General features: G+C 33.2%; 2 protein-coding genes and 2 long non-coding RNA genes across 8 annotated transcripts; 2 read left to right on the top strand and 2 right to left on the bottom strand.

The window, feature by feature from the left end:
* The first annotated feature begins 2115 nt into the window (after nt 1-2115).
* On the top strand, nt 2116-10636 carry LOC100788373 (uncharacterized). Of its 4 annotated transcripts, XM_014778612.3 has the most exons (9): nt 2363-2406; nt 3463-3554; nt 4448-4577; nt 4677-4824; nt 7550-7681; nt 7783-7935; nt 8243-9841; nt 9930-10099; nt 10184-10636. In XM_014778612.3, exons 4-9 carry the CDS (start codon nt 4723-4725, stop codon nt 10326-10328), a joined length of 2301 nt encoding a protein of 766 aa, XP_014634098.1. In that variant the 5' UTR covers nt 2363-2406; nt 3463-3554; nt 4448-4577; nt 4677-4722; the 3' UTR covers nt 10329-10636. The 4 variants fall into 4 exon arrangements, with proteins under 4 accessions (XP_006584670.1, XP_014634098.1, XP_040873796.1 ...); XM_006584607.4 differs by lacking the exon at nt 4448-4577 and having other exon boundaries at nt 2116-2406; XM_041017862.1 differs by having other exon boundaries at nt 4448-4824.
* Nucleotides 5685-7671, bottom strand: LOC102659680 (uncharacterized). Of its 2 annotated transcripts, none has more exons than XR_001389380.2 (2): nt 7536-7671; nt 5685-6121 (listed from the first exon to the last, which is right to left on the bottom strand). It is a non-coding gene; the product is annotated as an uncharacterized lncRNA (long non-coding RNA). The 2 variants fall into 2 exon arrangements; XR_415353.4 differs by lacking the exon at nt 7536-7671 and adding an exon at nt 6750-7495.
* A 4320-nt stretch (nt 10637-14956) lies between the features above and the next one.
* LOC100806737 (MACPF domain-containing protein At4g24290) lies at nt 14957-22406 on the top strand. The gene is made up of 7 exons (XM_003532116.5): nt 14957-15451; nt 16132-16370; nt 16689-16890; nt 17831-17893; nt 18478-18670; nt 20615-20781; nt 21453-22406. The coding sequence occupies exons 1-7, from the start codon at nt 15206-15208 to the stop codon at nt 22134-22136; spliced, it is 1794 nt and encodes a 597-aa protein (XP_003532164.1). The 5' UTR covers nt 14957-15205; the 3' UTR covers nt 22137-22406.
* On the bottom strand, nt 18969-19444 carry LOC121175266 (uncharacterized). The gene is made up of 2 exons (XR_005892496.1): nt 19378-19444; nt 18969-19152 (listed from the first exon to the last, which is right to left on the bottom strand). It is a non-coding gene; the product is annotated as an uncharacterized lncRNA (long non-coding RNA).
* Nucleotides 22407-22977: the final 571 nt, after the last annotated feature.

Genomic DNA, 22977 nt, shown 5'->3' with positions numbered 1-22977 from the left:
GTCATTATAATTTACATTTTAATTTCTTTTTAGTCCTTATAATTTGAAAGTGGTCTTTTTGGTCTCTATATTTTATATTTTAATTCCCTTTTAGTCCTTACCATCAAAATATGAACAATATTATCAATTACAATTAATTACAAAAATATTAACAAATAATTCATAATTAATTTATCATAAGGTAATTTGTAATAAAAAAATAGTTGATAATTTATAACTAATCTGTAACTAATTATTTTTATATATATTTTTTGTAGTGAGGACTAAAAGCTAATTAAAATATAAATATATCACTTTCAAACTATAGGAACTAAAAAAGAATTAGAATACAAACTATAAGGACTAAAAAAATCATTTTTAAACTATAAGGACTAAAAGAGAATTAAAATGTAAATTATAGGGACTAAAAAACTACTTTCAAATTATAGGAACTAAAAAGGTATGAATTATAAAATTATAGAGATGAAATGATTAATTTTATTTTATTTTAATTTAACTTGTATAATTTAACGTTATAACATATTTTAGAACATTAAGTTATTTATAAAACGAGTTAATCTTGGTTTCCAACTGCAATGGAAATTGTATATGTAAGGTTTATTGTGGTCCTATTCAATTTAAGTAACAACTTTCGTAAAAATATTTTGTAAAAAAATAATATTGTATATGCTATAAAAATTACATTCAATGTCTTAGTAAAATTTTATTTACATATATGTCCATAACATAAAGCCCATGTTTCAGAAATTTGTTTATATAACCGTACACTGAAAATAAGAGTTTAAAACAGTAGAATATGTTTCTTAGATTTTATTTTTAACTTAATTTTTTTGTTTGAAAAGTAAATTGATTAAAATTTTTAGTTTTGTTTAAAATTAGTTAATTAACCTTGAGTTTAAAGAAGCAAAAGAGACAAACTTGCCAGCATAAACATTGTTCTCGTTATAAATGTGAGATATTTAAAATTGTAAGAAGAATTTATACAATTAACCAGCGATTGAAAATATACCAAGTCACAGTATGATAATATGAACTTGATCCATGGTTGGTAACAACTAACGACATGGTTTAATAACTAAAAAGCCACGTGGTTAAATTTTTGTGAGGAATAACACAAACTTGATCGAACCACTAATCTTCCAATTTCTACCAGTCTTACTAGTTCTTAATTAATAGGTCCGGTTGTGAGAGTCATTCAAATTTGCCACTGAATTGATTCATCAATTATCAATTATTAGACCCTATGTTATAGTTTGATTTTTCATAATATAGATTCAGTGTTGGATCTTTAACTTGATGCGTTCATCATCATACTTTATATTTTCTATTTGCAGGATTGGAGTTGGAGGGAAACACCTGAGCTACAACCCTATATTATGCATGATTTCATATTTCACTCCAATTGGTAATTTGTTTGGACCTATGCAAGACAAAAAGGAAATCACACGGAGACAAGATTTGAGGTTGTGCGTATGGAAATCCCCGCGTGATGTGATGCGATCGGGTGCATGTCCAATGCTCAATTTCCACGTAACTACCTTAAATGCCACAGGCAATGAACCAAAAAACGTACTGTTACGCATGTATATAAATAACCCAGCCAGCTATCATAAAACCCGAACACGCTTCCTTCATTCAAAGTTAATTAATGTGGACATTCTAATGACAATAATTCTTTTCTCATCATCGATCCTAAAATATAAAATGTAAAAATAGGGTTGTTGACTGGATCGTTTTCAGGCCAAATTTGTGTTTTGATTTAATTCATTTTTCTGGTTTAAAAAAAAGAATTTGGATTTAATTTTTGTATTAGTTCGTATACCCTTAATCATCATAGAAATAGTTGATAGTGGGACCAATTACCAATTGAAATAAAAACGTCACGCAATGCAGTCTAAAAATCCTACGAGTTAGTATAGTAGTATAACATTACCAAATCTTGGAAACAAGCCATTTTGTAATTCAAAAGTAACACCTGTTGCAAACTAATCAGTTTTCACACTTCACACATGAGGACATTTATTTAAGAGACAAATAGTAATAATAATAGAATAATTAATTAATTATTTTCCCCTAATGGTATTTAATATTTTAAAATTATTGAAGGAGAGGAATTAGGAAGTGTGGCTTAATAGCTACGACCTCATCAAATGATGGATGTACTTACACTGTTTCATTTCAAACGGACAGCCCCAGAATCCCTGCGTGGCAGAAACCAAACCAATACTAAAACCTAAGTACTGCCTTCTTAGTTGTTACGTACTACATAGCCCCAAACTGAACAGAGCAATGGTTTTTGAGGATTCCTTATCGCAATCTGCTCCATCATCGGAGCTCTTCCGTATCGCTTCTTCATCTTCTTCTGCTGAATCCCACTTTCGTGAACTCGATGATGCATTCCTCCAGGTTCATCTCTCTCTCTCTTTCACTGTCTCGATGATTGCTTCTTATTGTGATTTAGTAACCGATTTTATTGTTTTCGCTTTTAGATTCGGATTGTGTTAGATAGATTGTTTTGATTTAGAATCGAGAATTGGGATTGACGTTGGGTGGATATGTATAATTTCATATCAAGTTAAGTCGTCCATATTGATTGTTATGTTTTATGTTTTGGCTATAGGATGCTTATGTATGCCGCTATTGTATTGTGTAAGTTCTTCGAACAGGGCAGAGAAAAGGAGGAAATGTTTTGTGTTCTCATAAGTTTTACCGATATTTAATGGAATTCATTTTGAACTGATAAGTTAGGTAACTAAATAAAAATGGGTGGATGGAATTTGGTTTATGAGAAAATGAAAAGTTGAGATGATACATAAATGAGCTGCTTTGGCTGTTAATGGCTTAATGCTTGAGAAATATCCCTAGTTACTTATAGCCACTTGATACTGGTAGAGAATTTGTGGGAAAAATATCACTCCTTTTTTCTGAAATTATCCGTATAAAAAATGGAAGTAGACTGAAAAAGTCTATAATTCAATAATGTCATATAATTGAGCATTATTATAATTACTTTAAAAAATCAAAATTAGGATAATTTTTCATTGTTTGATAGATTAAAAATATCTTGTGTATCAAAATTAAACTCAAGAAAGAAACATCTCTTGCTTATTTATGGAGGGGCTTTCGTTTCTTCAATGTGGAATTTGGGGTGGTAATGTTGGTGCAAACTTCAGGTTTTAAACCATGTAAAGTTAAAAGTTGAATGAACTTCTTCATTATACGTATGACGAATAAATACACGCAGATATAGAAGTTGCTATTAAATATTAATCACTAGAGAATCATAATTGTTTTTCATCCTCTGGCTGAGACATGATCCGTAGTTCTCTGGTTCAGTGTTGGTAAATAAATCTTGCACCATATATTATTATAGGCTGTTTTCTTTCCCTTTCCTTGTCACTAATTTTTACATGATATGGTTTGTTCATTATATCTGTAGCTAATTTGTTTTCCAATTTACAGACTCAAACGAGAAATTGGCTAGGAGAAGTATTGCAGATAAGACTAGATGGGCAACTCATTATATCAGAACTACTTGCTGATGGAGAATTGCTGTACGTATACTGATACTATGTTATGTTAATTTTTTTGATGATTATTGTTGTTGTTAACATATTAAGCTCGAGATACTTTGAAAAACAATTCATAATATATTATGTTTACCTCTAGTCTATTAAAAATAAAAAATTTAAATTGTTTCTCAACATTATTAAGATTATTAGCATGTTTAATGTAACTTTTAAACTTGTAATGAAGATGAAAATGTCCACCCTAGATGAGAGGGGATCATATGAAGGAAAGATTTACAAATTTATCTATAAAAACTTATATTAAATATGAATAAAATATTAATGAAGCTTCACTACCTAATATATCTCATTCTTATACAAATATCTCTATAGAAAACCCATCAAATAGAAGGCAGATTAGATGATTTTTTTTGTTTGGTTAATTTTGGATAGAACATAATTAAAACTACTCATAATTAAAATTACTAATAATGAAAACAATTAAATTAAATTTTTGAGGATAAAGTTTGAGAGAATTTGAGGAAAAAATATTAGTGAACGAGTAACACATATGATTGTCACACCTGGATGGAAAGTAGTAGGAGTTGGAGAAAAATCTTTTTGTGGAATGTTTCTATCTTTTTAAGGATTTTCTTTAAAAAAAAAAAAAAGATGTGTTTGAAAAATTATAATAATTATGTACGTTTTCCGAAAAAACCTTGAAAAAAAATATTCTGAAACTTTGATAAATTGAAAATGATAGTTTCTGAATAAAAAAAAACTAATAAAAAATTACACCATAAATTTACCTTTTAGAATATAAACAAATCAGCCGCTATCGATTCTAACATTCATTTGTAAAAATCTTTGTGTTATAATTCTATTCTACGAAGAATTTCTGAAGAGTAAATCCTAAATGTTCTTTTGTTTTATTCCAGGCAAATCTACATGTTCAAATCAACTCCTTATAAGAATTTGATTTCACCAGAATAAAAAATTGAAGAGTGTAATTTACTGTGTCTCTTTTATATGGAAATTAAAGGATGGGACTACTTTCATGTCCGAGTAGTGAGTAGAATCTAACTCCCAAGAGGCATTACACAAGTAGCTCCTGCACTGGCACTTTAGATTGCTTGGAATCCGAATACAGTTTTAATTGGTTTTCAGGTTTCAAGTATCAAAAGTGGTGTGGAAATTGCTTTTGGCAAAGCATATGGAGCTAAGGCATATTAAAGCATACAAAATCCAGTCATTTGCTTCCAAGAAAAACATCGCGAGATACAGGCCTTATTCTAATGTTGATTCATTTCTGAAGGTAAATTGTTTGATTATCATGTCTTCTTTTTGACAAATTAAGGGAAAAATTGTTATATTTTCCTTCCAACTTATAAGAGGATATAGTTAGAATGCTTTTTGAAGTGATTGAACAGATCAGTGACACTTATTACCAGAATATAGTTAAATTACATTTTCACTAATTTTCTGATACCAGCAATTTTCGTTGATATTTAATTTGAATTTAAAGGCATGCGGTTGCGTGGAAAATGGTACTGGCTTTTGTAATCTGAATCCGAATTGAAACGCAGTTCTGTGGATGTTTTTTACTTATGAAGTTCTGCTTAATCATTCTTTAGTTCTTCCTTTCCCTTTTTAATGTGTTTGGAGTCGCTTAATTATGGTTGACTTATGGTCTTCTCTATGTTTAATGTTCTGTACTATTGTGTAATTGAATTGCATCACCTTGATGATTTCTAATTATTGACCATTAAGATGCGAAATAATTATTGACCATTGGGTTCTTGGTTTATCACAACTGTCATGAGTGGCGCCGTACTCGGCCATGGGAGGCGATTTCCAGCCACCATCGAATATGGATTGTCCCATCAAAGTATGTCTGTTTTGGCTTTTTTTGTTCTTGATTTCAGTCACATGGTAAAAAATTTTGTGCTTGCCATGAGTGTGGATTCTTCATGGTTGGACTCTGTTTTCTCATTTTTTGTTGTTGCTTACTCTGACTCCGTTGTTCCCATGTACATTGCCATCTATTGTTTTGTTCTTGTTCTTCTTTGAGATCTGGTTGAAACAGGAACTATTGTTAATCGAGCAAATTCGAGCCTTAAAACACTTTCTTTGATGATATAATTCATGGTAAGCAGATAGTGGAAGAGAAAAAAATGGAGGAAAGGTAAAAGTGCGTATTATTAGGACATTACTCAAAATGAGTAAATCGAGTTACAATAGTATGTGGTGTGATTTATATGGCCAGACTATCTACATCTCTAATATTCCCGTAAGCTGGAAGTGAAGTATATTCACAACACTTGCAGCTTGGAGAGGACAATACAAAGTTACATCAAAATATCAAATGATAATGAAACCAGAAAATACAAGGTTGATAAGCAAGAAAACAATGGAGAGAAATGGTGCGACCAAGGTGAGAAATGGTGCGACTGAGGTGCATAATTCCTAGATGTCTTCAACCAACTACAAGGCCTTTAGAACTTCTTTCGGCATCTCCATGACACTCGCTCCAATGGAACTAAAAGTCCAAATCAATCATAAAAAACTTGACCACCAAGTAGAAGCCACAACACAAGGCCACTTGGCAAAAGCTACAATCATCAATCCATGAAACTATCAAAGCTTAACCATCAAGCAAAAATTATACCTCAAAATTTAATCACTTGACAAAAACAACAAGGCTTAACCATCAAGAACATAAGTCAAAACAATGCCTAATCACTCAAGGCAGAAGCCAAACAACAATCCAATGCTTAACCATCCATGGCAAAAGCTCAAACAATGCTTAATCACCATAGACAGAAGCTTACATCAACATAAAACATCAACAAATAGAAGAACACAAAATCTGTTTTCAATGAGAGCTTTTCACAAACACTTTGTGAACGCAGTAGCAACCACAACTCTAATCTGTCATCAAACAAGAATACTCACAAACAGCTTGAAAGCAAGTAGCATAATACCAAAAGGAAGAGAAAATTCATCAGCTAATCAAACTGAACAACTCCAATAAGAGGCTTCAACAATCTCAAATCAGTGCTCAAACAAAACGCCTAAGAAGAGTCCACCGTACACAACATCTGTCTAGATCCAATCAGAACTAATCAAAGACTATCTTCAAACAAGATTAATCATAAACATTTGGAGAGCACTTGAAGCATCTCAATATCAAACATAAACAGAGCAATCGATTGAGACAATGTTTTTAGAGAGAACAACCAGCATCGTAAGCATCTAGACACAACGGCGGTTGAAAATCGTTGTCATGATGGAGCACGGTCGCCAGAGATCACTGGTGTGACGGCGGTGACAAATGTTTAGGGATTTTGTTGCGGACGCGGAGAGGAATTGATTGGTGGTGGTGGTTTCACGAATCGCGACTCAAATTGGCAAAAAATCAGAGGAAAAGATGGTAGCTACGGTTCGTAAAGGGAAAGAAAAAAGAAGAGGAAATCGAGAATCCCTTGCAATAGGCCAAATTCGAGAATCAAAACTGAAGCCAAAGACGAGAAATCAAGAAAGGAGACCAAGAAACACATATTCCTTCTCCGAAGCCAATTGAACCTAAAAGAAACTTGGAGTGAAGAGCCATGAGTTGGAGATCGAGAAAAAGAATTGAAATCGAAAAAAAAAAGGAATAACCAACCGATTTGTGTTTTGATTTTCTTGGGAGCGAGAAAGAAAAAAAAATTGAAAAGTAAAACAGATAATAAAAAAGATGAACGAAACAGTGAGAAAATTATGGGTGGATGGTGGTATAACTCTAATACCTTGATAAAATTGGAGGTATAGAGATGAAAAAAGAAAAAAAGAAGAGAAATTTGATATTATTTTAGAGAATATTCAAATGAACAAATCAGTTCTTGCAAATCTTATAAAGCTAATGTCAGTAAGCTACGGCTATAAAATTGGTTACAAGAATAACTAATTTGTAACTAAACTAATTAATGCTAATAACACTAGTAATCTATTTCTTTAATAAAATGATCAAAATAATCTCATTACCTTTTAATTTGCAGATTTGCAAAATTTTGGGATTGACTGGCGTTGACCTCTTCTCTCCATCAGATGTAGTTGAGAGAAGAAATACTCGAAAAGTTTGCATGTGTATACGCTCATTCTCCAAAAAATCAAGATCTATGAATATAAATGTAAGAAGGTCTCATAATATTCGTCACAAATCTTAATTTACTTGCCCTTGCATTTTATTCTCTAAACAGTGGTTTTTGCTAATGTATAAACGTGGTGACAGGTTCCGGATTTTGACATTGTGATCTGTATGGTAGCCATGCCCAAGGATTTGGTTGGATGCAGGCGTAGAAGCATAGAGCTATCGCACAACATCCTTGCTGATTCCTCTGGTAGCTATTACTTACAAAAGCATGCAAGAAGAAAATCTAGACAGGTTTGTCCTTGAATTCACTAATCAATTAAAACAAAACATTAAAGTGCTATGCCAACGAACCTTTGAATCAATTGGCACCAGTCTAATTCTTTTAAGACTCGGGGTTGAATTCCCCACCAATCCGCCTATCCTCTTGTTCTTGTATCCAAGTGTTTTGGCATCCAATTTAACCACAAAAGAACAGGTAAATAAATTGCCAGTGAGTATGCATTTATGTTAATGTCATGTGCTGTACCATGTGCTTCTACTTCTACCAAATCATTTTGCTACTTGTATTTCTAATTTCTAAAGCATGCTGCTTCTGTAGGGTTACCCCGTTACAGACTCCACCAAAGACTATGAGACGTATTCAGATCAATCTGTGGACACAGAAAACAAACATCTAGTGCTTCAATTTGATGACTTGCATACTGATGACTTGTATGATTATACATCAGACATAAACTACAACATAGCGTCTCCAATGGTTGAACGTGATTATTTGCCAGAAGATTTACATCAATTGGACATCCAAAACCAACAGAGAAACGGAATTTTTAATGATGACTTTGAATTGTTATGTTCAAAGGAATCCTTGCAATATCATTGCTCTGAGGATATAAAGCATGACTGTGAGCTGACTTGGTCATCATCATCATCATCTCCTAGTGGGGACTTACATACTGACCTTATTGACATGACATCTCATTTAGATACTAAAAAGGAACAAGTCCAGGAAAGTAGGAGGATTATGGACTTGGATTACTTTGAGAATTTGTCGTTAAGCAGTAATTCTTCTGTCATTGTGACTCCTAAGAATGACAAAACACCAGGTAAAAGAGATGCTAGCTTGCTTACAAAAGATAGAAAGGGCACTGATCTGTTTCATGAAGACAATAGTACACCAAATGTATATCAAAGTGCCAGCTCTCATGGTTCAAATCCAACTCCACAGACAGCTGAAAATGGTAAATTATTTGAAATTGGTGACGACAAGGAGGTTCTGCTAGTAGCTTGCGTGAACTGTTATTCAAGGGAAGTGCTGAACTTGGGAGATCAAGTCGATGCAGAGAACAATTTTAAAAATATTGAACCTTTCAAAGTGCACAATGACAAGAATGGTCAATTGGACACGATAAAAAAAGAACATGAATCTCAAGGCATAGTAAAATGTAAGGACATGCCGTATCAAATCATTTCTAGCACAGGATATTCTTATTCTGTAAAGAAATTTGAGGAAACTGAGCCTTTGTTATATTCACCTGATTGTTACTTCTGCAATACTAATTCTCTGGATACAGTTGTTCTTCATAGCAATGACACTAGCTCAACTTCACTGAAAAAATTTCTGGCATATGAAGAGAGAGATTCTCAACTTGATTTGGATAATGCTAGTTGCTACCAATCTCAGGAGTCACTGTCCTGTCAGTCTTATTATTTGCCCGAGTCTTGTAAATGGGATCAGAAAGGAAAATGCGCTATAACATCATATAAAGATGAGAAAATTTCGCATTTTTTGGAGGATGGATCACATGAGGAAATTACACCTTGTAAACAAAAAGCTCCTGAAGTCTTGATGTCCACTGTTGTTAAGTTGGACACTGATGGTGAAAAGCTAAACATTGACTCTCTGGCTCTGGCCTCAAATGCTCTAGCTGCTGATGACTGTGAAAAATGTTCCACTCTTGGTGATGGTCCTAATGATTTCTTCAAAGGTGACACAATTCAAGACATTGGAGAACAAGGTCAGAGAGTGCTAGATATGTTAACCAATGAAGTTGTAGTTCCTGCCAACTGTGATGATGATATATCAAGTCCTGAATCTTGCATAAGCTCAAAACTTGAATTGAATGGTGATCATCAAGCATGTCAATATGAAAAGGATCCTGTTTATCGTTCAGAACCCACTCGTGTGGTGCATCTTAAAGTAAGTTGTTTTGACCCTTTTTCAGGCACATTCTGTGTTAATGATTTTTGTTTGTAAATTGAATCTGTTTTGCAATTTTGTTATATAGGAAGAAATAAAAGCAGAAGATGAGAGGGCGCACTTCTTAGAAAATTTTGCTGGAACAGAAGAGGGAGATAAAGAAATAACAAAAGCAAAACCTCAAAAGAGGCTACTGCTAAGATCAGTATTGGGTGGTGCAGCTGCAGTTGGTTTGTTATTCATGATTATGCACCTAAGGTTTGTGTTTGACCCGCTTTTTGTGCCAGGTAGTGCTGATTCAATTAGTCCATCGATTTGACATTTTGGTCTTTTGTTTGATAGGAGGAATGGCGGGGAAAAAGCTCCAGAACCAAGTATGGCATCTAGTCATAAAGGCAAAGAGAAGATTAAGAAAAAATCTACTTGGAAAGTAAAGACAAGTACAACAAAAGGGGTTTATCCAGCTGAAAGGATCAAGTTAAAGTGATTAGGATTTGGGTCTCTTATATTCAAATAAGAATAATATTGAAAGAAAAAAAAAAGGTAATAGTTTCAACTTTTGAACCTCGTTGGTTACACATTCCAGTTAACTGAAGCGATATACAACAAATGGACGAGAATATACAGATATGCTATGTTTCCTACCACCACCAAACACGACACAAGATGGCTAATGTCCAAAATATAGGATACTGGAACACTATGTGTATACATGTATACATAATCAATATTACAAGTGGTAACAAATTGTATCATTTAATTAAGTGATTTAGGATTTGAATCCTAATTGGATTACTTTCGAAGAGGACAACTTTATATCAACACTATGATTAACAAAAAAAATCAACATACAAAAATCTAAATTGATAATTAAGATTTATATATACAACTTCTAAAAACGAAGTTGCTAAGCTTTAAAATCACAAAAAGAATATTAAGAGGGATTGTTCACAATGCAATCTTAAAAAAAAAACTCATAAAAAGATGAATCACATCTCTTAAAAAGTTAATTCAACCAGTTAAGTCATACACAATTTATTATCCACTATCACGTAACAAATCACAATGATCATTACACAGACGTTATGTCATAAATACACTAAGACTCAATCTTATATGCAATGTGATACCATGTTAATGAAAAATCTTGTCGGTTGTTTAGGAGTACATGATAAAACAGATCATACACTGGTAAGTCAGGTCATTCTCACTAGGTAAAATCATAAGAAGACCAGTTAGGATCACATTGTTTTGCGAGAATACTCCAATTATGTGGGATTGACATAGACTTAAAGGAGTACTCAAACTGGGTGTAGTTACCCTTAAGGCCTAGACTCCAAAGAGTCTGTCAAGGCCTCTCCCTCCTAATTCAGGTCTAATCCAGAAAATATTTTAGCATGCAGACTCTATCTATGAATTGTACAAAACAAATGACTCCTCAATTGTTTTCAAAATCATTTTAACTCGTCGCACCTCAAAGTGATTCAACTTGTCGAGTTTCCATGGTGGATCGCATCACAATATTTGTCACGCATTAACTCATCGTCTTTAAAGGGTTTTACATGTGATTGTATGATTCATAGCTCAGAACTCAATGCACACAACTTCTCAATACACGTGTGATCCCACAATTTAACACATACTCAACTTGTCATTTACACACAGTTCATTACACTTTCATAATCCTAAAACATCACGTTATCACGATTCATGCATCATATACATATCACACAATAATAATATGAATATGTTATGTTCATATGACTAATCATCTTACTAAAACAGACATTTAAAATCATATATGTGCCACTGAAGTTTAAACTATACAATAAACACAACTACTCAATTATTTTAAAAATCATTTTAACTCGTTGAGTTCCCACACTGAATCTCATCACAATATTCGTCGTGCATTAACTCTTCGTCCTTAAAGGATTTTATAGTTATGTGATTATATAATTTATGACTCACAACTCAATGTCATTACTTTACATTTCACAATAACATGTATAATCACATTGAGGAACCTATTAATCTCACACCTGTTCACAACATATGTCTCATCACGCCTTCTCACTAACACATTATTACACCATGGGAAACAAAACCCCTCAATCAATTTCAAGAATCAAGAATTCCCAAATTTCTAGATTTCTAACATTCAAAGTCAAACACTCAATTAAACCATTCAATTCATAACAAGGCATCAATGGACCGTCAAACATGAGCAATTCCTAATTATCATTGCATAGGAAAAATTAAAACGCATAAAACACCCTAAAATTAACCCCAATTTGATCCTCTAAGGATCCCTACACATGTTTACTCTAATCCCAATTGCGATAAACTCATTTCTTACCTCTAAGCAGGCTCACGTGTGTAATCCGGCAACGATAGCAGCGTCTCTAATGGTTCCCTAAGATTCCTCAAGTTTTTTTTTTCCTGGTTGTTTTGTTAAGATTTCCAAGCATTAGAGAGAAGGAAAAAGAATTAGAGTCTTAATTTCACTGTCTCCATATGAGGGTTTTTTCTCTCTTTACAAACATTAGTTTGCAAATCCCAACGGTGAGAATGTGCATAAATGAGTTCCAAAGGTGGTGTCCAAATTTCACAATGATCCAACAATTAACAAGTCTGCGATCGTAGTTTTAGTGAAACAGATTTGAGTATATGTGGAAAAAGAGAGAGTTTTGGGAGAGAAAGTAAAGAAAATGAAGTTGAGAGAAAGAAAAAGTGTAGAGACCTATAAACTGACTTAATATGTCTCTATTTATAGTTAGGGTACTTTCAATATATTATTTACTCTATTTTTTTTATTTTATAAAAAGAAACTCTATTTTATTGTTTCATCGAATAAATAACCAATTAAAACATTTATTGTTTTCTAAAACATCATTTCACTTTATTTATTTTCTAATACTATGAAACTCTTATTTTAATTAACAAAAACTTTTTTCTCTCATTTATTTAATTTCTAAAAACTATTAATTTTTAAATAAAACTCTTTTTATTTATTTGACGAAAAATGAGATGTTATACCACCCAACAAAGAAAGTGGTCAATTTAGTTCATTCAAAGAATAAGGTAGGAACTGTTTGGTTTCCTACTTTTACTTTAAAAAAAAAATGTCACCTTAATTTCACTTTGTTTCGGATTTCAAAGATTTGCATACAACTAATGAAAATAAGATGACACTTTTGTTTAAAAGTAAAAATGAAACCAGCAAAGGAAAAAAATAATTTTTTAAAAGTAAACAAGCCCTTAGATTTACTGTGAGTAGGTAATACCATTTTTCTTGACATAATGATCATTTTCTTAAATTTAGATAGAATAAAAAAAGACAAAATTCTGTTAAATATTTGTGCAATCCTCGTTGATAAATATCAACCTTGAACCGCTTTCTTACGGTTGTTCAGAAACGACTCATGGACTTGAGAGATCTAAAATAAATTTAAGAATGATATCTTTTATTTATTCATAAAATAGTTTATTAAAATTATCATTACTTTATTTAAAATTTATTTTTAAATATAATTTTATAATAATTTTTTTGAGGTATAATAGTACTTAAAAAAAATTGAAGTTTTTTTTTTAAGACCTAAAGTCCTTACTTGAGTTGAGCCGACGCCGCGGTTGTCAAAATCTGTATCTTGTGTTATGTCAAAACCCAATCCAATTGAGTTTTTAAGTTTTTACTTTTTCTTAAATACGAAGCCCAGCAACTTTTAAGTATATATTTTGAATTTACCTTTAAAAATATAGGATTGAAAAATGAAAAGAAAAGAAAAAGAGTTTGGTTAAAAAGTTACGCGGAAGCAGCTGGACCTCACCAATAATTAGTGTTTGTGAGGTGTAGTAGCCGCCCTCAAGCTTTGACTTTTTCTAGAAAGAAACCCCTCCATTCCGATCAACAGATTTTTCCATATGATCATAGTATTGCTCTATTTAATTATTTTATCAAGAATGCCACCAAATTATTTTATCAAGAATTTCTCGCACACTTGGATTGGCCTCTACTAACACAGTCAAATAAAAACGACAACCTCATTCAGTGTTGCACTTGTTTCTATCAAAGATGCATATAAAAATAAAAATACAAATTATTTTGTTTCATCATTCCAAATTGGCTTTCTTTGGCAGTGAACCTATGTGCACCAGAAATTATACATCGTCATGTACATACATGCTTGTTCTAAACAAGAATAGCGGAAGTTAATTTTTTACAATTCATTTATTTATCTATTATTGCTTTGGCCTCATTGTTCAACTATTTTCTAAACTCCTGATGTATGACAAGGAATTCATTAATATAATAAATCAGTTTACTTTTAGTGCTGGTTAAAACTCAAAATTTATGCGAATAACGACTATGCATCAATTAAGTAACATGAGTGAGAATTGAGATTTGAAAAAGAAATGCGGTTGGATTGCGAAGAAAGGAGACATTAAGTATAATTTTTAAGTTGTGGTTTGAATGAGTAAAGTGACGAGGAAAATAAACAACAACAACAATAGTCTAATGCCACCTAAGTAAAAAGTAAACACTATAATTTTGTCATACCGTATTATGTAACACTTAAAAACTTTTACACAAGTAATGCATATCAATATTAATTAAGAGTTTAATATCTAAGTAATAATATATAATAATTTTATAATTATAAATTATTATTTAAATTATTTCAAACTTATTACATATAAAAAACCTTTTTTCATTAATGAAACTATAAAGAAAAATAATATATTCTTATTTTTAAAATTAAAACAAGTAACCATGAGATAAAATTGCTTTGAAATTGACAAATGGAGAGAGTCAAGCATGAAAACATTGATCCTCCAACCAAATAAGCTGTGTTTGGATTGACAGTAACACTGTTCATTTGTGTTCAACGTTAGTTTGGAGGAAGCATCAACTTTTTTATTTCTGCCTCAAAACTTTGCTTACCATATCGAAGATGGTCAGGTCTGAGATAGCAGATCAGCCAAGAGAAGTATTTTAATTTAATTTAGCAAAATTAGAAGAGATAAAATTAAAATATAAAAAATTAAAAGTACAGGAGTTGAAAACTGAAAAGGGTTTAGATTTTAGAAAGTTGGAAAACGTGACTAGTTTGACCAGTCTTGTTTGTAACATTAGGCAAGCAAGCAAGTAGTATGATAATAATAATAATACTACGTCTCCCTTTGACCATAGACATTACATTATCAAACAACCCATTCCAATTCTCGTGAACTCCATTCCATTGCTTCTCTTCTTCACAAATTCCATTCCTAGAGAGAGAGAGAAGCAACAACATCATAATCGGAATTTGATTGAATTCGATTTGGGTGATGAGCGCGTGAAAAAAGAAGAAGAGGAAGAAGATGGCAGGGAAGAAAGGGGTGGCGGCAGAAGACGCAATAAGGGCCATTGGTTTAGGTTACGATCTCACAAACGATCTCAAGCTCAAATTCTGCAAGAACCACTCCAGATTGATCGCTATCGACGATGACAACCTTCGAACTGTCGAACTCCCTCCTCGTATTTCTATCCCTAATGTCCCCAAATCCATCAAGTGCGATAAAGGTGACCGCATGAGATTGTGCTCCGATGTCCTCTCTTTTCAGCAGGTACTACAATATCCCACAAGCTGTGAAAAAATGTTACTTACAAGTTTCTAAGTTAATTTAAAAAGCAAATGTTGTGTTTTTATATAATAAATATTTTTTTAGCAACAAAAATTGTTTTTTTTTTCATTTTTATCATGGGTTTTAAGTGTAGAAAATATTTTTTTTTTAAGTCAAAGGTTTCGTGTTGTTGGCCAAATTTGTTCATGTGGGTGGAGGAGAGGAAGGACCTATTCAGCAAAATAAAGAAAAAGGAAGGACCTGTTTATTTTAAAACTCAGTATAATTAATTTTGATAGAATTGAATTTAAACAGTTAAACGATGTGTTATAGCTGGAGAATTGTTTGTGAATATTTGCCAAACAGGCACAAAGTTGCTTGTGTCCAGTGTCCATGTTGAAATGTATATATTTAATAAATAAAAAAATTTCTCTGTTTTTGTTTTGGAAAATGGTGAATTACACCCCATTTCTGGGGAGGGTGGAAGGAAAATGAAGAGGCAGATAAGAACAAAAATTGAGGTGAAAGTGAGATGTTAGAAAAAAATGGATGTATGATAATAATAACATTTTTGTTTTAGAAAATCAAAATACTTTGGCATGTCTGTTATTGTTATTATGTTGTTGTTGAAGAGTGTGGATGATTGCTTGTTTGTCTGACAAGGCATATGTACCTTGTTTTAGATGTCAGAGCAGTTCAACCAGGACTTGTCACTGTCTGGTAAGATTCCAACGGGCCATTTCAACACTGCCTTTGGGTTTACAGGAGTTTGGCAAAAAGATGCTGCCAATACCAAGACTCTTGCTTTTGATGGTGTATCCATCACACTCTACGACATTGCATTTGAGAAAACCCAGGTAGTTCTTCATGATCATGTCAAACAAGCTGTTCCTTCGTCCTGGGATCCAGCTGCATTGACCAGGTACTTCCTTGATTCACCAAAATATAGTATAGTGCATAGTTGAAGTGTTCAACAAGGATCTAGAAAGAGCTAACTATATAGTGAGAAACAGAGTCCAATAAGTTTATGCTAATACATACAACCCATCTTGTGTCCTCTGAACTCTGACACCACTTGCAAACCCTTTACCAAAGGTCTTGCTACTTACTGCTTATAACATTTCCCCTACAATCGTAATAAGTGTAGTGTACACATTTAACTGCTTTGCCAGTCATTTCCTTTAACAAATGCACTTGCAATGTTTGAGTTGCAACTCATCTTCAGATCTTTTCATTTCAGATTCATTGAGAAGTATGGAACTCATGTTATAGTTGGGGTGAAAATGGGAGGAACTGATATAATCTATGCAAAGCAACAGTACTCATCTACTGTCCCACCTGCTGAAGTACAGAAAAAATTAAAGGACATGGCAGACGAATTCTTCATTGACAAAGCCGGACAGTATAACAGTATTGGTGGGAGGTTTAATGCAAAGGAAAAGGTTTGAAGCTTTTCTAGTTCAAATTTATTTTTATTCTCTTTAATTTTGGTAAATGCTATAAGATTACACCTTTTGGTGATGGGGTTTGTGAATACATGGAGGGGTCATCAAGGACTTTCGTATAACTATTGGACTACGTCAAGGATACGTGTGACAACCATGTCATAAGTAGGATCCAATGGTATCTGATTGTGTACTGCATCAAGGTCCCGATTTGAGTCCAGCTAGAGTAACCACCATGAAAAACTGACAGCGTTGCTTGTAAAAAGTTTCTGCATCAGTAGTAAAGGGCATAAGAGTAAAATATTCTGCGATCAAGCTTACCAAGGTATGCCTTGGAAATTTTGACCGAGGCTGGAATGCTTGATTGTCGCCCGAGCGACACTCATATGGATCCTAATGTTAAGCTTCTTCCGGGTCAGGGGGAGCCTATGGAAGACCAGGGAAGATATCAACAACTTGTAGGCACACTTAATTATCTCACTGTCACCATACCAAACATCACATTTGTTGTCAGTGTGGTGAGCCAACCCATTCTTGAATGCTCTCTGTGATAGTCATTATGATGTTGTCACATGTATCCTTCGATACATCAAGAATAACCAGGCTCTGATACCATGTAATAGAAGTGTTTGGTGTAATTGTGTTGTGTCAAGTATGACCACACCTGATCTTTATTAATTGGAAATAGAATATCAGATTTCTATATAATAATAGATACAAGATAAACGTATTCTCACAAGATCAAATAAAAATATTAGGAAATGAATCCAAATGACCTTCCTATTTATTTGTGGTAAAACCAGTCCGCTTATTTCACCCAAAAACAAAAAAAAAAAAGTCCACTTATTAACATTTATACTTTTTTCTAAAGAAAATATTATATAGCCCTATGCAGACAGCCATCACAACTTGTATTTTCCTCTTTTTTTCCCCACAGTTTATGAAGGACAATGTGCTGAATTTCATGGATATTCAAGCCCGTTCCTACTATGAATCAGAGGTAAATACATTTTATTTTAAAAGTTGAATTTATGCCATGTACAGGATCCTTTATGTTTCTCCAATAGGCTTGGGCTTAAAGAACTACTACCCAATTCCCTTGCCATTTTTTTTATAATTTAAATTGCTGTGTAACATTTGGCTGATAGACTTATTTGTTCTGCTTTGCTTTTGAAAATTCCTGTGTTTTCCAATGCAAATTTTAATATCGTTACTAACCAGACTTTTCCTGCTCTATCAGTTGTTGTTAGTACTTCATTAATTCATAATTATTTTACTTTTATTCAATATACATCATTGTGTTCTTGACATTTAATCTTCAAAATTGTTTGTTGAATCTGGTACTTTCATGTTGAATACCAAAACCAGCATTTAAGCATCTGAAATTGGTTTGGTGGATCAGTATTATTTGTTTTGCCTCAATGCTTCATTGATTTAATCATTCCAGCCAAGAAATTCATCAAATTGATGTCTTTTTCCGTAGCAATGTCCTCTTCTTCAGTCCAAAAGCAAAATAAATAAATAATACATAGGTCACACAGCAATTATTCTTACTTTTTTCCCACTTTTCATTAAACATTATAGGCGCAGGATATCAAGTTCATGTGCAGGAGGAAAGGTGGAAATGGGAAAAGATTTTTGTCCCATAGTGAGTGGTGCCAAACTGTTCTGTCTCAACCTGATGTGATATCAATGTCATTTGTACCAATTACATCTCTACTTGGTGGAATAAATGGGAGTGGATATTTAACTCATGCCATGAATCTCTATTTACGCTGTAAGGAACTAAGTGTGACTCCATTAGCCATTTTCTTATTTACATTTTGCTTCAAAGCCTGTTGATTCAACAGATACTATGGCAGTATAGATTCATTTTACATATTTTACTTTGAGATATGATGATATATTTTGGTTTGTTAGAGAAAACCCATGAATGCATGATTTCTTTTTAGCATAGTTACCAATAGTGTGCTGTAGCAGTGTGGCAATGCTGAGCAGCTATGGGCTGCCCACCACAAAGTTTTAAATAGAAGTGCATTCTAGAGGCTGTAGAGTGAGGCTTTTTTGAAAACCCATTTTCACCCTCAAAATAGCACCATTTTGGGGATTTTTTAGGGGCAAAGTTGAGACTTCCCTCCTTTTATGGAATTTAAAAAATCCCTAATTGATGTATTTTCCCATGCTTTTATCTACTACAAGACTCCCACATTGTTTGACTAACACCCACCCATTTCCAGCTGTATTTCTTGCGACAATCACCTATTCTAGAGGCTGTAGAGTGAGGCTTTTTTGAAAACCCATTTTCACCCTCAAAATAGCACCATTTTGGGGATTTTTTAGGGGCAAAGTTGAGACTTCCCTCCTTTTATGAAATTTAAAAAATCCCTAATTGATGTATTTTCCCATGCTTTTATCTACTACAAGACTCCCACATTGTTTGACTAACACCCACCCATTTCCAGCTGTATTTCTTGCGACAATCACCTATTCTTTTCTCTACTTTGAACTCTGAATCATCTTTGTTTTGAATTCTGAATCTGCAACCATCTTCGTTCTTTTCTCTGTGCAACACTTACCCTCACTTATTATTCAATGTTTAAGATGTTTTGTATTTGAAATTTGAAATATGAATATGCCTTTTCATTTTGTTTATTTCCTTGACTTTTATTGTTATTTACTTGTATTTTTTTCTTAAAACCTATGACCTTTTATTGTTAACCATGAAGATATCATAAATAGAGAGTACCTTTTAAATTTTTGAGCATTTAGATATGGGCGGAAAAAATTATTTGATCTATATATACAATCAGAATAACGGCCATCCCCATATTTGCTATACCACTACAGTGTTTTTGGGGTCAGCCGCTATGCTTTTCAATAATGTTATACAGATGTTGATGCAACTTTAGTTAAAATGTAGGTCAGGTGTTGAACATTAGTTATGGTATAGAAAACTGGAATGGAAGAACATATTTTTCTTGATTCAATAGGATGATACGCCGAAAAATATAAAGCATGATATTGGGAGCAAAAAAGGAAACAGAACCAATCCTTAATAAAAGGAATAAAAACTTGCCTAATTAGTTTTCTAAGTGAATCCCCAGATTTAAGATATTTTCAGTGGATTCTCCTAATGATCTTATTTACATACTGACCATTTAACAATCTCCCTTAAGCTGACAAATAGATGTCTTCCATTCCCAGTTTGGCAGATCATAAAAACCCAAGCTGTTTAGCCCCTTTGTGTGAACATCAACCAGTTAGTGTTGTAATGGAACATGGGACATGCACACCAGAGCTCCCTCCAACTTTTCTTTAATGAAATGCGTATTTATTTCAATATTCTTTTGTCCTCTCATGCTGCATAGGATTATTGGCAATATTGATAGCTGACTTGTTACCATAAAGCTACATTGGACCCTTCAATTCAATTCTTGAATCATCTAGTATAATGTTCAGCCACATTAATTGACATAGACATTTTGCAATTTCTTTAAATTCAGATTCTGCTGAAGATCTTATATATTTTCTCATTTTCTTGTCTGAAAATTCATTGGGAATGATTATAAGAAAATTATTGTTTGTAACTATAGTTTTGTATGCTATTGGAGATGGTCTAAATATATGCCATAATTGTAGTTCTTAATCTTTGCATTGGAGGTTAAAAAAGCATGTATTGAAGTAAATTATAGCCATCATCTGTTGTAATTTCTAACTGCAGATAAACCAGGAATTGAAGAACTGCATCAATTTTTGGAGTTCCAGCTTCCAAGGCAATGGGCCCCTGTATTTGGTGAGCTTGCCCTTGGTCCTGAAAGGAAGCCACAAAATACTGCTTCTTTACAGTTCAGTTTCATGGGTCCCAAGCTCTATGTAAACACAACACCGGTAATGCTACTTGTTTTATGTTAAACTTTTTGTATCCAGTTGGTTTGTTGTTTTATTCTCCCCATGAATTATTAGATTCTGGGTCTAGTTCAGCAATGATTGGGGAAGGATGAATGACAATTATGGCTACCTATTTTATCCATGAATTAACGATTTAGAGTTAAGATCACCATCTCGTTTATTTAATTGGATATTTTAGCCAAAAGTGAAAATTAGAAATATTGGTATCATATGATGTGGTTTTTCTTTCTCCTGCTCCTGTCTAATTGATTATTACCAAATATTGCCACACAAATGAGTAGATGAACAAACTTCTTTTTAAGTTTTAGTGACTAGATTTCATGTTTCTGGTGGCTGTAATTGCAAATCACTCTCATCAGTTGTCACATACTTTTCAACCCAATATCTGTGGTTTTTGTACCAAAAGTCTAGTTAGATTTTCTCAATAATTTTGGCTGAAAATGTAAACCTGTTTATGACATTAAATTTTGTTGGTCAATACTCAAATAGTTGTACACTTGTACAGATGAAGAGTCTTCTATTTTTTTATCTAGTCATTGAAAAGTAGTCATCTTTTTTTTGAAAGGAGAAAAGTAGTCAGCTATTGTATGCATTATTAGATCTTTTGTACATATGGTGATTTAGACTGACCTTGAACTACTTACGTACAGGTTGATGTGGGAAAGAAGCCCGTGACAGGCCTTCGATTGTATTTGGAAGGAAAGAGAAGCAACTGCTTGGCAATCCATTTACAGCACCTCTCTTCCCTGCCCAAAACTTTCCAACTCCAGGATGAGCCTAACGGGAATGCGTCTAATGACTCTTCAGAACGCAAGTACTATGAGAAGGTCCAGTGGAAGAGTTTCTCTCACGTTTGCACAGCTCCTGTTGATTCAGATGATGACAATGCTGTCGTGACTGGTGCTCACTTTGAAGTTGGAGATACTGGCCTTAAGAAAGTTCTATTCCTAAGACTTCATTTCTGTAAAGTTGTTGGTGCAACCCGTGTGAAAGTACCCGAATGGGAGGGTTCTCCTGGCTTGACCCAGAAATCTGGAATAATCTCAACATTGATCAGCACTACCTTCTCAGGTCCACAAAAGCCACCACCACCACGGCCATCTGATGTAAACATCAACTCTGCTTTATACCCTGGGGGGCCTCCTGTGCCTACTCAGTCACCCAAACTTCTAAGGTTTGTTGACACAACTGAAATGACAAGAGGACCTCAAGATTCTCCTGGCTACTGGGTTGTGTCTGGGGCAAGGCTTTTGGTGGAGAAGGCTAAAATATCACTTAAAGTAAAATATTCTCTTTTGACTGTGATACCTGATGAAGAGGGGGCAAGTTTTTGAAATTATCAAATGAGGGTCGTTGGAAGATAATCTCATCAGGTAAAGTTCAATGAGATAGGCGTGTGTATATATAATATTCTCTGATTCTGATCTCTTTGTACATTTGCCATTACCATTATTTGTGTATACCTGCACTGCGGACACTTTTGGGGAATTCCTTATTGTAGTTTTGGAAAAGGCTTGTGTAGTCATGCCCGTTACATTTTTTTACTGTATGTTTGAATGTTCTCTTATGTTAGTGACCACTTCTATGCAGTAGTTCCATTTAAATTTTACTCTCAAGACAATGAGAGAATATTCATTTTATACCCTGGGAGAGTTATTTGGCGTGTGATAGGATAAACAACTTAACTAAGTATTTATAATGTGAGTGATTATGTATAAGTTATTTATATTATCAAAGAGGGGATGAGACTAAATTATTTTTAAATAAGTTGTAAGTTATTTTTACAAGTTATTTGGAGAACTTATTGAAAAAAATTAAAAATAATTTAGACATATCATAAACTATTATTATAAACACTTTCAGAAGTCTTGTATCATACTGAAAGATAAATTCAAAGTAAGATGTGAATAAGTTGTCCAAATGCACTTTTAGTATTAAACGATAAGTTGCGTTTAAATGTGTTTAGAATGATGTTGAAGATGCATGTATTTGATTTTCATGTTCAATTAGTATTTTGATGTAAAAGTTAATATCAGTTGCTTTACAAAATTCACGTCACGTCTGACCCGAAAATTTTATTCAAACATGCTATAAATCAATTGTCATTTTGAACGGATATTATTTATAAATTTATATTAAATTTGGTAAAAACAAAAAAGTCAAAACCGACATTGA

The sequence above is a fragment of the Glycine max genome, chromosome 8 (genome assembly GCF_000004515.6).
Source record: "Glycine max cultivar Williams 82 chromosome 8, Glycine_max_v4.0, whole genome shotgun sequence".
NCBI lineage: Eukaryota > Viridiplantae > Streptophyta > Magnoliopsida > Fabales > Fabaceae > Glycine > Glycine max.
The sequence above is the reverse complement of the archived record's forward strand: the minus strand, read 5'-3'. Positions and strand labels throughout refer to the sequence as shown.